The sequence below is a fragment of the Anolis carolinensis genome, chromosome 4, assembly GCF_035594765.1.
Source record: "Anolis carolinensis isolate JA03-04 chromosome 4, rAnoCar3.1.pri, whole genome shotgun sequence".
NCBI lineage: Eukaryota > Metazoa > Chordata > Lepidosauria > Squamata > Dactyloidae > Anolis > Anolis carolinensis.
Window position 1 is genome coordinate 130,869,551 of NC_085844.1, and position 15,928 is coordinate 130,885,478.

At 41.2% G+C, this 15,928-nt stretch overlaps 1 protein-coding gene across 2 annotated transcripts in view; it reads left to right on the forward strand.

The window, feature by feature from the left end:
- Nucleotides 1-14,062, forward strand: part of adcy10 (adenylate cyclase 10) — a 97,837-nt gene extending 83,775 nt beyond the window's left edge. For both annotated transcript variants that reach the window (XM_062977814.1, XM_008119652.3), the window contains 7 exons: nucleotides 237-441; nucleotides 758-854; nucleotides 4,798-4,913; nucleotides 5,829-5,946; nucleotides 6,651-6,846; nucleotides 10,326-10,514; nucleotides 13,644-14,062. In XM_062977814.1, the coding sequence (XP_062833884.1) occupies nucleotides 237-441; nucleotides 758-854; nucleotides 4,798-4,913; nucleotides 5,829-5,946; nucleotides 6,651-6,846; nucleotides 10,326-10,514; nucleotides 13,644-13,829 (1,107 nt within the window). In that variant the 3' untranslated portion in view covers nucleotides 13,830-14,062. The remainder of the gene's footprint in view (nucleotides 1-236; nucleotides 442-757; nucleotides 855-4,797; nucleotides 4,914-5,828; nucleotides 5,947-6,650; nucleotides 6,847-10,325; nucleotides 10,515-13,643) is intronic.
- The last annotated feature ends 1,866 nt before the right edge of the window (nucleotides 14,063-15,928 follow it).

Genomic DNA, 15,928 nt, shown 5'->3' on the forward strand with positions numbered 1-15,928 from the left:
AGATGTATGCAGGAATTCATTTATGTTTTTTTCAAACCATAGTCCAGCCTCCCAACAGTATGAGGGACTGCAAACTGGCCCTCGTCTTAAAAAGTTTGAGGACTCCCGCACGAAGGCCATCCTGCCATGGGAGTTTCTGGGTCTGAGAGTATGTAACTCACCTAAGGTCACCTAGTGAGTTTCTGGGACCTAAATAGATGATGGAATTAACTTGTTTTCTCATTTGTATGTCATAGATAATATCGTCCTATATGGAATTCTCACTTTGCTGTCAGTTGTTGGGCTACCAGCATGACTGGATGAAATATGAGTTAATGGCCATCAGACGTAGTTCATTTCTTCGGGTTGTTGGAGAAGGGCTATTAATAATAACTAAGCTGGCATCATCGCTAGCCTACATGAAGCTTTGCTTGGGAAACCTGCCCCTAGCCATCCAACTAGGTAGGTCAGTCTGATAGTTACCTGACAGTTTCTAGCTGTAGTGAGTTTTGTGATTATAGCTGCATGCAAAGGATCTCTCAGAAATCTCTGCACTATCTGTAGGCAGAGAATATTAAATTATAAATGTACATTCTATGACTAATGTATTTTAATCTTTGTTCCATATATTTTAATATATGTAGGTATTTATAGAAATATGTTTAATATATGTATTTTATGTTTATGTATTTTAACTGTGTTGTGCCCCACTTCGAGCTGTGAGGAGATTATTATTATTATTATTATTATTATTATTATTATTATTATTATTTTGCAGGTTCTCGGGCCCATGAATTATGTGAACAGTTGAAGAAACCTAAGCTTGACTATATTGTTCTCTTAGACCTCTTTAGTGCTCTTTTTTTCAGTACCAGGTATTATTTCTATTTTTCTTGTTTTCTTGTGGTGCAATGGGTTAAACCCTTGTACCAGCAGGACTGATAGCATGAAGGTTGGGTTGCTGACCTGAAGGTTGCTGGTTCGAATCTAATCCAAGGAGAGTGCGGATGAGCTCCCTCTATCAGCTCCAGCTCCTTGTGGGGACATGAGAGAAGCCTCCCACAAGGATGGTAAAAACATCAAAACATCCGGGTTTCCCCTGGGCAGCGTACTTGCAGACGGCCAATTCTCTGACACCAGAAGCCACTTGCAGTTTCTCAAGTCGCTCCTGACAGGAAAAAGAATCTTTCTGTTTTCCTTGTATGGAATATTTTCCACAGCAACACTTTGTGCCTCTGCAATGAAATACTTTGTCGCTGTTGGAAGGTGTCCATGTAGGAGGCCCACATAGACAGCTGGGGACCATAAATATATTAATGTTGATTTGATAGCATCGAATGCTTGCCAATTTTATGCTCTATGTTTTATGCTTTATGTTTATTTTTAACTCACCCTCTCTCCCCAAAAGATGGGGAGAGAGGGTGGGTTAAAAACTATTATTATTACTATTATTATTATTGTATGACACAGCAAACAGAATAGATATGCTGGATTTCGTATCACAAGTCGAACACTTCCCAAGTGTCTAGGACTGTGTGATGTATTTTCGGATGATGCATGCAGATCCCAGTAGGGTGGCCTTTTGCAGTTGGCAGATTGTGATTTTGTCAATATCTATTGTTTCCAAATGCCGGCTGAGATCTTTTGGCATGGCACCCAGTGTGCCCATCACCACCGGGACCACCTGCACTGGTTTCTGCCAGAGTCTTTGCAGTTCGATTTTGAGGTCCTGATAGCGGCTGAGTTTTTCCTGTTGTTTTTCGTCAATGCGACTGTCACCTGGGATGGCAACATCAGTGATCCAAACCTTTTTCTTTTCCACAACTGTGATGTCTGGTGTGTTGTGTTCCAGAACTTTGTCAGTCTGGATTCGGAAGTCCCACAGTATCTTTGTGTGCTCATTTTCCAATAGTTTGCAGGTTTGTGATCCCACCAGTTCTTTGCTGCTGGGAGGTGGTACTTGAAGCATAAGTTCCAATGAATCATTTGGGCCACATAGTTGTGCCTCTGTTTGTAGTCTGTCTGTGCAATTTTATTACAGCAGCTGAGGATATGATCAATGGTTTCGTCGATTTCCTTGCAGAGTCTGCATTTTGGGTCATCAGCTGATTTTTCGATCTTGGCCTTAATTGCATTTGTTCTGATGGCTTGCTCCTGAGCTGCAAGGATCAGGCCTTCTGTCTCCTTCTTCAGGGTCCCGTTCGTGAGCTATAGCCAGGTCTTCTCCTTATCAGCTTTTCCTTCAATTTTGTCAAGGAACTTTCCATGCATTGTTTTGTTGTGCCAGCTGTCAGCTCTAGTTTATAGTGCGGTTTTCTTGTACTGGTTTTTTGTCTGCTGTGCTTTGAGGAGTTTCTGATTTTTGACTTCAATCAAAGCAGGTTCTTCACTTTGCTTTACATATTCTGCCAGGGCATGTTCTTCTTCTTTGACTGCTTGTTTTACTTGTAAGAGTCCTCTGCCCCCTGATCTTCTAGGCAGATATAGCCAGTCAACATCACTGCGAGGGTGCAGTGAATGATGAATGGTCATGAGTTCTCTTGTTTTTCTGTCCAAATTGTCCAGTTCCGGCTGTGTCCAATTTATAATGCCAGCAATATATCTTATGACAGGTATGGCCCAGGTGTTTATGGCCTTGATGGTGTTGCCTCCATTGAGCTTGCTTTTGAGAATTTTTCTGACCCTTTGTGTGTATTCTTCGCTGACCACAGTCTTCACAGGTTCATGCTTGATGTTGTCCAGCTGTAATATGCCCAGATATTTATAGGCCTCTGGCTGGTGACACTTTATTGTTTGGCCATTAGGCATATTTATGCCCTCGCTTTCAATGATTTTTCCCTTCTTCAATGTCACTGTTGAACATTTGTCCAAACCAAACTCCATGCTGATATCAGTGCTAAAAATTCGGACAGTGTTAGTCGGAGACTGGATTTCAGTTTGCGTTTTCCCATACAGCTTCAGGTCATCCATGTACATCAGATGCGAAATTTTGTGAGATTTCTTAGATGTTTGATAGCCGAGGTTTGTTTTTTGTAAGATTGTTGACAGAGGGATCACGGCAATAAGGAAAAGCAGAGGGGACAATCAGTTTCCCTGGAAAATTCCTCTTCTGATGTTGACAAGTCCATAGCTTTCATTTCCAACAAACAGTTCAGTTTTCCAGTGCTCCATCATGTTTTCAATAAAGGTGCCAACATTTTTACTGATCCTGATGGCGTCCAGGCATTTGATGATCCAGCTGTGTGGGAGTGAGTCAAAGGCCTTTTTGTAGTCAATCCAGGTCATGTGAAGATTAGCTTTTCGGCTTTTACAATTACTTATTATTATTATTATTATTATTATTATTATTATTACTGTATTTTAAAAATCATGCTTTCTCCACCTGAATTGGGGCTGAAAGCAATTTAAAAAACCCAAAAAGTGTGAGTCATTTATTATTATTATTATTATTATTATTATTATTATTATTATTATTATTATTTATCCAGAACAATTAAAATGTTACCCATGAATACAGTAATTCTCAAGGTGACTTACAAATATAGTACATCCAGTCTAGCAGCTTTCCATCCTCTAGCTGTGAAAAAACAAGGTAGTTTTCATATATATTTTTCCTTCACTTTAGTTTTTGAGGACATGTCAGATTATTTTGGTTTTTAGTCAGTTAAGTGTTTTAGCTAGTTCAATTTGTAATTAGTCAAGCAGTATTAATTAGCTTTGTGTAGTTATTCTAGTTTTATTTATTATTTATTATTTATTTACAGCATTTATATTTTGCCCTTCTCACCCCAAAGGGGACTTAGGGCGGATCACATTACACATATAGGCAAACATTCAATGCCTTTTAACATAGAACAAAGACAGACAAACATAGGCTCCGAGCGGGCCTCGAACTCATGACCTCCTGGTCAGAGTGATTCATTGCAGTGATTCATTGCAGCTGCTCTCCAGCCTGCGCCACAGCCCGAGCCCAAATAGTTTTAGAACTATTTGGTCAATATGTTTGTATAGGAAGTTTTTCCCTTTGTTTTGTTTATGAATGTTGATTAAGTGTTACTAGTGGGTATAATGTATGCTTTTTGTATGCTTTAAGACCTAACAAATCTAATTTTTTAAAAAAAAAAAAAAAGAACTCTGCACACCCTCCCCAGAGAAATACGGCACGCCCCAACCCTTCTGAGTTTTAGAAAAGCCCTGAAAACATGGCTATGTGCCCAGGCTTTCAAAGATTAAATGATAAAAGACGACCCCGGACTGATGTACGGCTACAGCATGAGGATTTTGGAGGAATGGATTTTAATCATATGTTTTATATTTTTCTATTGTTTTAATTGTTTTATTGGATTTTCATTGCTGTTTTAATTATGTGAAGGCATTGAATTGTTGCCAATTTGTACGCCGCCCTGAGTCCCTTCGGGTGAGAAGGGCGGGATATAAATGTTATAAATAAATAAATAAAATTAATTGCTGCCAGGCATATTGACACCAATAAGCAGTATACTCGTATACCTGTATTTATTTATGATAAGAATGTAAAAGCTGCTTCCTGCAAGAGATATAAAGCAGGGTATAAATAAATAACTATAACAACAACAACAACAACAACAACAACAACAACAACAGAATGCTTGTCTGTCTATGCTTGACTTCCTATTTCTGCTGTATAACAAACTATAGCATAACATGGTCCCTCCAGCCTACAAAAACAGTTTAGAGCTTTCCCAGTGAACATGAAACAGTTAAATTTCAATTGGGCAGTAGTCTGCCCAAACTGACCAGAGACATTTCGTCTATTTTTCATTTTTTTTTTTTTTGTAGATTCCAAGATGCGGTGCAAGTACTTAGCTGGCTAGAGGAACTTTCCATTCAACACAACAATATCATTGGGCAGGCTTGTTTTATTTCTAGCTGCCTGAATGTTATGCTTTATGCAGGTAGGTTCTGAGTGTTCTATCATTTCATGGAATTATAGAACCAAGTATTTCATAGAATCATAAAATCATAGAGTTGAAACAGACCACAAGGGCCATCCAGTCCAAACCCTTACCATACAGTGGCATAGAATCAAAGCATCCCCCAACAGATAGCCATCCAACCTCTGTTTAAAAACCTCCAGACAACCTCCTTCCATTTGAATCCATTGCTCCATGTCCTAGACCCCTTCCACACTGCCCCTATATCCCAGGATCTGATCTCAGATTATCTTCCTCTCCCAGATTATCTGGCAGTGGAGAGTCATATAATCCAGTTTAAAGCAAATAATCTGGGATCAGATCCAGTGTAGAAGGGGCCCTAGTCTCCAGACAGAAGAAAACAAGCTCCAGAACTCCAGAAATATGTGAAGAGGATCAACTTCATTGTATGGCAGTGTAGACAGAGTCTCAGTCACCCATGTGGATTATTTTGGATTTCAGATAAGGAGTGTTTAATCTGTGCTAAGAGAAGAGGCAATAATTAGCAGCTGGATCAAGATGCATTATATGTATTTGTGAGAAATATAAAAAGCATGAGCTGTGCCACCTTAGTGCTTTGCTCAGCTTTCTGCCTTTTCTATGGAATTGCTGGAATGGAAACTGATGGAAGGAACTGAAGTCATGCCAGATGAAAGTAATATTGGAAGAAAATTGGGACACCAATTAGAAAAAAACTGGAATCAAATTTAATTCTGCAGTTAAAAAATTGAAAGTTTTGCTTGTCAGTGGGTACTTTGGGTAAGAGCCGAGAGCTAGGCCCTTTAACTTCTTTACCATTCTTTTTCTCCTTACCCTTTGAACATATGAGTATTTCAGATTTTAATAATAAGTGAGATATAGGGATGCTGTGTTTTACTGATTTTTCTTCTTTTGCAGGTTTTTCATTTAGGTCTTTTGATCACTGTCTGGAATTTGTTCTTGCTAATGAAACTAACTGCATTCTTATGTCTCAAAACAACATCATGCTTGGCCTGTATTCATCTCTGGCAATTTGGTAAATTTTGCTTTTGATGTTTTTAATATCATTCTTAGTACTGCAAATGCAATAAGATTGGGCAGTTTGCATAATTACCTTGCACAAGAACTTATGGCAGGGCTCCGTGGATAATCTAGGGCAAAGCCCATGGCAACACAGAAGGTGTCCCATGTTGCCTAAGAAGCAATGGGGGAAGCCGCACGGTCAACGCTTCCCTGCATGAGATCAGCTTCCTCACAAGCCGGGCGATGGGGGGCATGGGGCGATGAGTTCCCCACACCCCCCAATGAAGGTTGTTGGATTCGCCACGATGTGTGGCGATTCCAGCAGCCATGCCACAAGGTCATTATTAGTTCTTTGGCATTACGACCTGGTTAGGAATACTCTATTTGAGTGGGGGAATGAGAGGCAGTGCTAATACAACAGTTACAGAGTTCATATCAGTAGGCACGGTGATGTTGCACAAAGTTATGGTGTGGAATATAATTTGTGATCAGGAGAAATTGATCTGATGTTTATCGCAACATACAATTGCAAATGATAGGGATGAGGAAGGGCGAACTGCAAAAAGTGGGGAATGGGTTAAAATAGACTGATTGGTAGCCAAGTGGTATCAAATATCAATTCTTGGCCTTTTTGGTCATCTCCTCCTTCTTCAATGAAGACAATGAAGCTCAAAAACAGATCCGCATACAGTTTAATTTTTTATTTGCCAACAATAGGTTTGCTAGGATTCAAGAATGGAGTAACTTTGTACAGCCATTTGAACAGGCAAGAAGGCTAATGAGAAGAACAAGTGCTTCTCTTTATGCTAATCATGGTTTCTGCAAGTTTGTGGAGTGTGAGGTTCTACTACTTCGAAAGTATATTGAAGAAAAGCCTGATAAGGCCCGTGACCTGCGTAACAAAGTATTAAAGGTGAGAGGTTTTGAGACATATATACATATGAATTTAGGTTGTTCACACAAAACCAAATTATTTCATTTACTCAAACATAAGGCACATCATTTTGGGCCAAATTATGTTACAAAAATTAGAGCGAACATTATATTCAAGAACATTTGATGATGCATTAGATTTTATTGCAAACTTGTAAAACACTGCTGATCATGCTGTAGTGCAGCCTCACTAGTACTGCGTCCTCTAAAGTACCCTCACTGTGTTGGTGTTGTTCATTCAGCTTACAAACACTACACTATGGAAAAGAGGAATCTGTGTAGTGGTGCTCCCCAATTTCATCCATAATTTGAGGACTGGTTCTCTATAAAACTCTATTAGACCCATGTTCGGTATTTTTACTGAACAGTTCACAGGTATTAAGTTATTTAACATCTAACTTTGAACACTATTCCACTAACTGCTCTGCACTGAGACCTTGCCATAAGGTGAAGTAGAATGGTGAGTGATAGACCATCTGTCTGTCATTCTGTAGATGGAGTGATTTAGTCATGCTGGGTCTGCTTTTTTTTGGAGGGGAGGGCATATCAAAATAGTAAACATCATAAAGGTGAATGACAGGAACACATACACACACACACACACATACACAAAAAACAAAATAAAGAGAAGAATTAATTTTGTAAATGGACAAAAACGAAGAAACAAAGTACGGTATATCCAGTGAGACTTGATATTCCTATTTACAGAATGACAGGCAGATTCTCTACTACTACACTACTTTGCCTTATGATAAGGCCACACATTCCAGAGCAATTAGTGGAATGGCATTCAAAGTTAAGTAATTCAATACCCATGATTCATTCAATGAAAGCATCCAATAAAATAATTCTAAGAATCTTGAGGCAAAATGAGTGAATTGTAAAGAGTGCATTTTTATAACATGATTTTTGTTCCTGGGTTATAAATATCATTTTCTAATTGGTTATATCACAAAAACATGGAAAAATTAAACTACAAAAACTGTTTTTGCGGGACATCCTGCAGCACATTTTGCCATATTTTTTCCATAAATATCTCATTGAGTCTCAAGCAATTCAACATAGTTTGTGGGAACCACAAAAACTAAGTTTCTGGAGTATAACAACTACTTTCAAAGTAAGTACCACACAATTAAATAAATAGAAAATAACACTTTCAAACCAGGATCAGCAAACACTTCAAATTTTGTTACATAGTGCTACATATGCCAGCAAATACATGAATACATACCAGATTGTATTCCCACCTGGTGAATACAATGTGCAGTAGCAAAAAGTGCAGATTTTATAATTTGACCAAAAAAGGTACACATTACAGTTGCTGCCTGCTTAAAATTCCTTCTTTAAAAACAAAAGTGTTGTAACACCAAAGTTTCCAGCCATGGAAAAGAAAACTTTGAGGTGCATCTACACTATACAATTAATCCACTTTGACTGCCCTGGCTCAATGCTATGGATTATGGAGTCATGTAGTTTTACAAGGTCTTGAGCCTTCTCTGCCAAAGAATGCTGATACCTCACCAAACTATAGATCCCAGGATTTCATAGAATTGAGCCATGGTCATTAAATTAGAGGTGATGTCCCTCAAAGCAGAGTTCTAGGTGCTCCGGAAGCAGGTGTTCCTTTTGCTTTGGCTCAGCACTAAGATTACCACATTATGCAAACCTATCCTCATTTTAGCAAGGTAATTAAGACAAAAAAAAGTTGAGCATTAGATTTGTGTAAATAGGATACCTTTTTCATTTCAAGGTTTTGAAAATTGAGGTGCGCATTAGATTTGATGATGCATTAGATGCATGTAAATACTCTTGTTAAGTCTTTGGATCTCAGGATTATGATACGGAAGAATAAGCAGTTTCTCTGCTAATCCTTTAGGCTATTTTATTATGTACAGTCGTAGATATACAAACATATATTCCCCCCTCAAGAATGTCACATTTTCAGATGACACCAAATTGGGAGGGATAGCTAATGCCCCAGAGGACAGGGTGACCAAAATGACCTTAACAGATTAGAGAAATAGGCCAAAACTAACAAAATGAATGTAAATAGAGAGAGAGAGAAGTACATTACTACCCTTTGGCAATAAAAATGAGCTGCACAAGTATAGGATGGGTGACACCTGGCTTGAAAACAGTCCATGTAAAAGGAAGGCAGGCTGTGGTGCAGGCTGGAAAGCAAGCCAGCTGCAACAAATCAACAAATCACTCTGACCAAGAGGTCATGAGTTCGAGGCCAGCCCGGTGTCTGCGTCTTGTCTCTGTTCTATGTCATGGCATTGAATGTTTGCCTTTATGTGTGCAATATGATCTGCCCTGAGTCCCCTTTGGGGTAAGAAGGGTGGAATATAAATGCTGTAAATAAATAAATAATAAATCTTAGTAGACCACACCCATGAGTTCCACTGATGACCAAAGGCATGTTTCTCCTACCTAATTAGTTGCCTCACCCTACCTGCCAGCCTGCACCTCCCAATATCCTTAACCTTTCACTACACAACCTGAGGATGATGAGCGTTACACCCCAACAAAAATGCTAACCCCCAATTTTCACCCATCCAGATCTAGGGTTAATGGGAGTTCAATGTGGGAAAGGTCTGGGGCTGTTAGGAATTTCACCCTACCAGATGTGGGGGTAATAGGAGTTATACCCACCCAGATCTGGACCTGATGATAGTTGAAGCCTGATCAGGTCTTAGGCTGGTGGGAGTTCCACTTCACAAGCTCTAAGATTTTATAAATGTATCATTATACAGTGATACATTTTCTAATGTGACCATGGGGCTCACATGGCTCTCTGAATATGGCTGGATCTAAACTCCAATTATCTTCCATTATGCCCCTTAACTTCACCAGTATTTTGAGTTAGATCATGAAATGTATATGTACCAAGTTTGGTCCAGATCCATGGCATCCTCTGAAGATACCAGCCACAGATGTAGAAGAAACATCAGAAGAAAATGTTGCTAGAACACAGCTATACCGCACGGAAACCACCCAACATCCAAGTGATTCCGGTCATGAAATCTTTCAACAATAGCTTTTTAAATTTGTGATTTTTCTATGTTTATGGAGGATCTTGGGCTCCTATTCCCTGCAAAAATGGAGGGATGTATTTTTAACTGAGGGAGGTCAGCATTTTCCCTTAAAATATTTTTTTAAAAACCGCAAAAGGAATGTAAAATTATCCAATAATTTTCGTCCCTCTTGGAACATTTCTCCATAAAACTGGCATTTTCCTCTCATTGTCTGAAAGCAGCCCAGGAAACTCCTCCCATCTTCAGGCATACAGAGGTGATGTTACCTTACACGAGATAATGGGAACTTGATGTTGATGAATCAAGACTGTCTATGGCAGTGATGGCTACTGCAGTTCAACAATAAGGCTTGCCTCACTTAGTCATTCATCTTCTCTCTGGTTATTTTTCTGACTTTGTTTGACACCATTGCTTTCCTTAGAATTTTGATCTGGTAATGGCTCAGTGTTCCACGAGCCCTATCTTCTATGCCAGAGTTTACCACCTGAAGGCCTATGTCCAACTGATGCTCGATCATGATGAAAACAGCCAAAACTTTCTGGAGAATGCGTTCCAGAACAGTGAGCTGTATGGGAACTTTTTGGAACAATCATGGCTGGAGATTAGCAAGGTAAAAGATATGGAGAAATTTTTCACCACTGTTTTCAAGTCTGCCTTCCACCATCTTTCTCGGGGATCTGTAAGTTTCATCTGGTATTCCCAGTCTCACAAGACTGAAATAAACTGCAGGAGACTGGGAAGGCAAGTGTTGGCAAGCCAGATGGAAGCGGGGTGTTGTTGAGGGAATTGATAGTCACAAAGTAATCCAGCTATCTGCCCCCCCCCCCCCCTCAGCCTCAGAGAGGCCAGCCTGCCCATCTGAGGACAAAAGCAAGATATAGTGCCAGGTTGCTGGAAAAAATGAACATGAGATCCCAGGGTTCCTTTCTGATAATGTACTTCCTAACCTCCAGCACCCCTGATCCAAGGCGATTGCTCTTGGTGAGTTTCTGGCAAGCCAGATCTCTTGGGTAGGAAGCTTGTAAATGAAGCTTCAGAAATCAGTCCAGCAATCTAGAGAGATTAGCCTGCTTGACTAGGAAGAAAGGCAAGCCACTTCATCATATTGAGGCAATGAAACATTTGGCTGAGTAAGCTCTGTTTTTCAGTGAAACTGATAATTTCTCCACCTCCATCACACTATTAAATGTATCCATGCAACTCAGCAGTACTCCCCATTCCCTGAGTTTTTTACTCATCACACTATAGAGATTTGGCCTCGCCCACCATCCCTCCCTCCCTTTGTTGAAAAAAAAACCTCTCTTTGAAGTGTCAGCTGTTATGTGTCTTCAATTTCGGAAGCAGGGAAGGAGGGAGGGAAAGCTACAGTTCTCTCTCCCCACCCCCTCTTGGCTGCCCCACAGAGAAGGGTGTGGACCTTGAGAAACGATAACTCCCAGGAAGACTCCATTGCATGGAGCCACGGCATTTAAAGTGGGGTGAAAGAGCATTCATTCCATACTGTAAATGTATCCAGAGAAGGGTATGGACCTTGGGAAACTATAATTCATAGGACCGCATAGTATGGAGCTATGGTATTTAGAGTGGGGTCCAAGAGCATTCATCCCATAGTGTAAATGCACCAAGAGAAGGGTGTGGACCTCTGGGAACTATAACTCCCAGGCCTGCACAGCATGGAGGCATGGCGAAATAATAACAATCATCATCATCATCCTTCTCTCCTGACTTTCTCATGCAACATAAGGCACAGACATATCACGGAAGGAAGGGAAGGACAGGACAGGACCCGGAAAGGCTATTTTTTAAAAAAGAAATTGTTCTGGCAAAGTAAAAACTCGGTGAGCAAAAGGTAATGCTTTCCCTAACAACGATACTTTTGGCTCCTCCCACAATTTTCCCTCCCACAAATTGGGGAAACACTTCATTTTAAACCTGGGAGCAACAAATGCCATCACATTAGAGAATTGGCCAAACATCTAGATCATTACCCAAAATCCATTTCCCCACTACCCCCTGAAACGTTTGAAAATATGGCTGTTCCCCATGCTTAAAATACACAAAGAATGCTCTATTCTACACTTGAAGCCAAACTAATGTGATGAGAATAGTGGCTTCCTGGATTTTAAGTGTAGCACTCCATGGAAGTTAGTAAATGTGATGAAGTGGAAGATGAAAGACCAGGCTGCTGGAGACAGCTTACAGCCATCTCCTTTGCTTTTGACAATATGTTTCTTTCACTCCACTCACTCCCTGTTTGATCTGAGGCGATTGCTCTTGATAGGATTCTAGGGAGCCAGCGCTGCTGGGTGGGAAGCTTGGAAGTGGAGCTTCAAAAAACAATCCAGGAATCTGGTCCCCTTCAGTCTTGAGAGAGTAGCCTGCCTGGTTGGAGAGAAAAGCAAGATGTTAAGTCCAAGGTGCTGGAAAGGACTTCTAGCCACCTTTCCATGGTGAAAGGGTGTGTGGCTGGAATTCATGGGTTGCTTTCTGATGCTGGATTTCCAAGCTCCCCATCCAGCAGCTATGGAGGGCAGTTGTCCCAGAACTGAGAAGATGGAAGACCAGGTGGCTGGAGATGGGAGATGAGGAAGCACATGTCAGAAAGCAGCCCAGGAAAGTCCTCCCATCTTCAGAGGTAACGTTACATAATTTCTTTTCAGGCACCTACTTTTTACAAGGAGCACAGTTAAAAGTGAATTTCCATAAGGAATGGCAATGCTTTGTGCTGTCATTTCTTCTTGTTGAATGTGAGGGTAGTGGGAGTTAAAATATTCAGTTTTTCCACTTTTGCAGGGGTTCTACACCCCTAACCCTGCAAATCTCGAGTGACGACTGTACTACATATAGGTTATACCCCAGAGTGACATGAAATATATTTGACTTAAATAGAACAGGGTTTTCAGAAAGGCCTGGACTCAAATGCTATTTATATTCCTGTAAGCAGGCTGAACACAGCATTTTGGCAGATACAAGTAATGTTTGACTGATTTGTGGTAGTTGTTTTTATAGCAGCCTTGTCCCTAAAGGTCCAGAGTGGGGAACACAATTAACAGCAGGATAGTTGCTCTGGTGTGGCTGCTGTTTCCCAGTAGTATGATGCTTCTAACCAAAGAGAATGGGATTTAAGTACAGGTGAGACAACAGGAAATAAGACAGATCTACCTCTAGGAAGGGAAATTCACTCCTAGAAGAGTGATCATGGGAAAAAGGTATCTCTACTGAAGCTTTGTTTCCACAACAAGCCATTTTTTAAAGAATCCAGTCACAGTGACAGAAAATTGGGAGAAATCTTCTCAACAGGGGTACAGAGAGCAAAACAAATGTCATAGGGATGTTAGCCATTTCCAATGTTATTCAAATGTGTGTGTGTAGGGCTGGAGTTACACTTTAAAAATGTACCTGTTCTGACTTAGAAACAAATTCAACTTAAGAACAAGCCTACAGAACCTATATTGTTCATAACTTGAAGACTGCCTATAGTTCAAATTGACTCTTTTATGATTCTAGTGTGTAAACCAGGCTTGGAAATCATGGGATTTTCAGAAGTTGTTGGGCTGCAATTTCTACTAATCACAGTCAACAGGGTGAGGAAGCTGCAGTCCATCAAATCGGCAGTACTTCATGATTTCCACCCAAGGGTATTTATTGACAAGTAGCCCCTAGTTCTTTTTCTGTATAAAAACACTCTCCTAAATTGTCTCCATCAAATCTGTTCTGAGCCGTTGTTCTTTTCTTCTAGGAGTGGTGGTTCACTGGAAGTTGCCCAATGAAAGATTGGTGGTTAAAAACAGTTCCAGATTTTCCTGAGTGGAAAGTAGGCATGACAAGCGCGGAAATGGGAGATTTCTATAAAAACAAGTATCTTCTGAAGGTGCCAGAGCTGGATATACATAATCAATTCCCAGAAACTACTGTGGAATACTAACATCAAATAATTTCCAAGTGCCCAGCACCAGGGAATCTGCTCTACAAGAAACTCATGTGCATCATTGCTTCTGCAAGAAATTCTGGTGTAGCTGGTGCAGCAGTGTATGTCTACAAATTCTGGCTTCTCCCTGGCTAAATCCCCATTCCAGTATTTGTCAAGTGTACCTCAATATGGTATCTGATAACTATTATCTGTACTTAAAATCCTTCCTTCCTGGAAATCACTCCAAATCAGTTTCAGTTGTATTAATTCCACACAGTCTTTGAACAGAGATTATATGTGTTTAAGGGGATTTGCATGCTTTATGTTGCACAAAACTCCATGCCTACTATTAGCTCTTGGGGGCGTCTTTGTGGTGGGGAGGGACAATATGCAGCCCTTTCATTACTTTTTGCAGATCTCCCGCAACTGCTGCCAAATAAGCAGAACACTTTTCTGTATGTTTCTCAATCTCAGAATACTTGTGAAATGGGCTCTATGGCATCAGAAGGGTCTTTTTTTTACCCCTGTGTATGACAGAAAACCAGTGTTGTAAGTTTTGGCAGCACCTACAGTACAAACAATTTCGCAGTGGCCTTCAAATTTCAGCAGCAATTGCAATCCAGCCCATAACCTTGCAGGCTGCATACGACAGGATTTTGTCTTCTATCACAAAGAATCAATGAATTGTATTATTATGGTCACAGAGCGTTTCTAAAAAAAATTAAGATCAGAGATTTGAAACATTAAAAGCAGAAGGTCAATGAAAACCCTTCTCCCAGTCACAAAGGAACACAGGGCCCATCGAGACAGGCCCTATATCCCAGGATCTGATCCCAGGTTTTCTGTTTATTTCAGATTATCTGACAGTGCGGACTCATATAATCTAGTTTAAGTATCAAACCTGGGATCAGATCCTGGGATATAGGGCCTGTCTAGAGGGCTTCCATTTAAGGAATACACACAAGCTCTTTCCCCTTAACTGGTGGGATGCCACCATAACTAAATCCTTTGCCTAACCATCAGGGCCGGCCGGAGATAATTTTCGATGTTAAGCGGGGGTGCTGAAAAGCGCCCCCGCCACCGGCCCCGCCTCCCGCGCCCTTGCCCCGCCTCCCGCCCAGCGTGCCCTGGCCCCGCCTCCCACGCTGCGTGGGAGGCGGGGCCAGGGCGAATAGTGCGGGAGGCGGGGCCAGAGTTGGCCAGAGTGGGAGGCGGGGCGAGGGCACGCTGGGCGGGGGGGGGCGGGGGGGCGGGGCCAGAGTTGGCCCCGCCTCCCGCGCTACTCCCGCTCGCCCGTCTGGTCTTTTCTAGCTGGCCAGACTGCAGCGGAGGTCCCTCCAGGCCGCGATTGCGGCCTGGAGGGACCTCCGCTGCAGTCTGGCCAGCTAGAAAAGACCAGACGGGCGAGGGCGAACTGGGCGGGAGGCGGGGCACCGTCGGGGCGGTGCCCCGCCTTCCGCCCAGCCTGACGGCGCCCCCCCGGACCTGCGCCCGAGGCGGCGGCCTCACGTGGCCTCCATAGTGGGGCCGGCCCTGGGTAGAAATATAGTAAATAAATAAATTTCAAAGGGAGCACTGAGTAGGTTTTTTTCTTCTGAAAACTGGGTGGCAGGTCAAATAAATTTTGGGTACCTCTGGTCTAAATCAAAGGAAGTAGTATACTGCTACAGTTTGCTTTGATCAGATTTTACCTAGAATATTGTGTTCAGCTCTGTACACAATTTAAGAAATATATTGACAAACTGGAACATGTCCAAAATAGTAAAGGGCTTGGAAAATGCACTATGAGGAGTGGTTTAGGGAGCTGGGTTGGTTAATTCCAGAGAAGGTCAAAAGATGACATAAACATATTTCATATCTGAAGGAATGTCATATTAAAGATGGAGCAAGCTTGTGACTTAAATGAGGCATTCACGTGTAAAGGTAAAATTCACAATTTTTTCAAGAATTAAAGGGAAAAACTTGCTCAACGTTAAAATAGAATTGGTTAATTTTTCATTAATTTGAAATTATTGATTCTACATGTGTTAAGTGGATCCCAGTGTGTCTGGTTCCTGGCTAGAGATAATTGTAGTATGCCAAGAAGCAGAAAATGGGTTTTAAAAAACCAGATC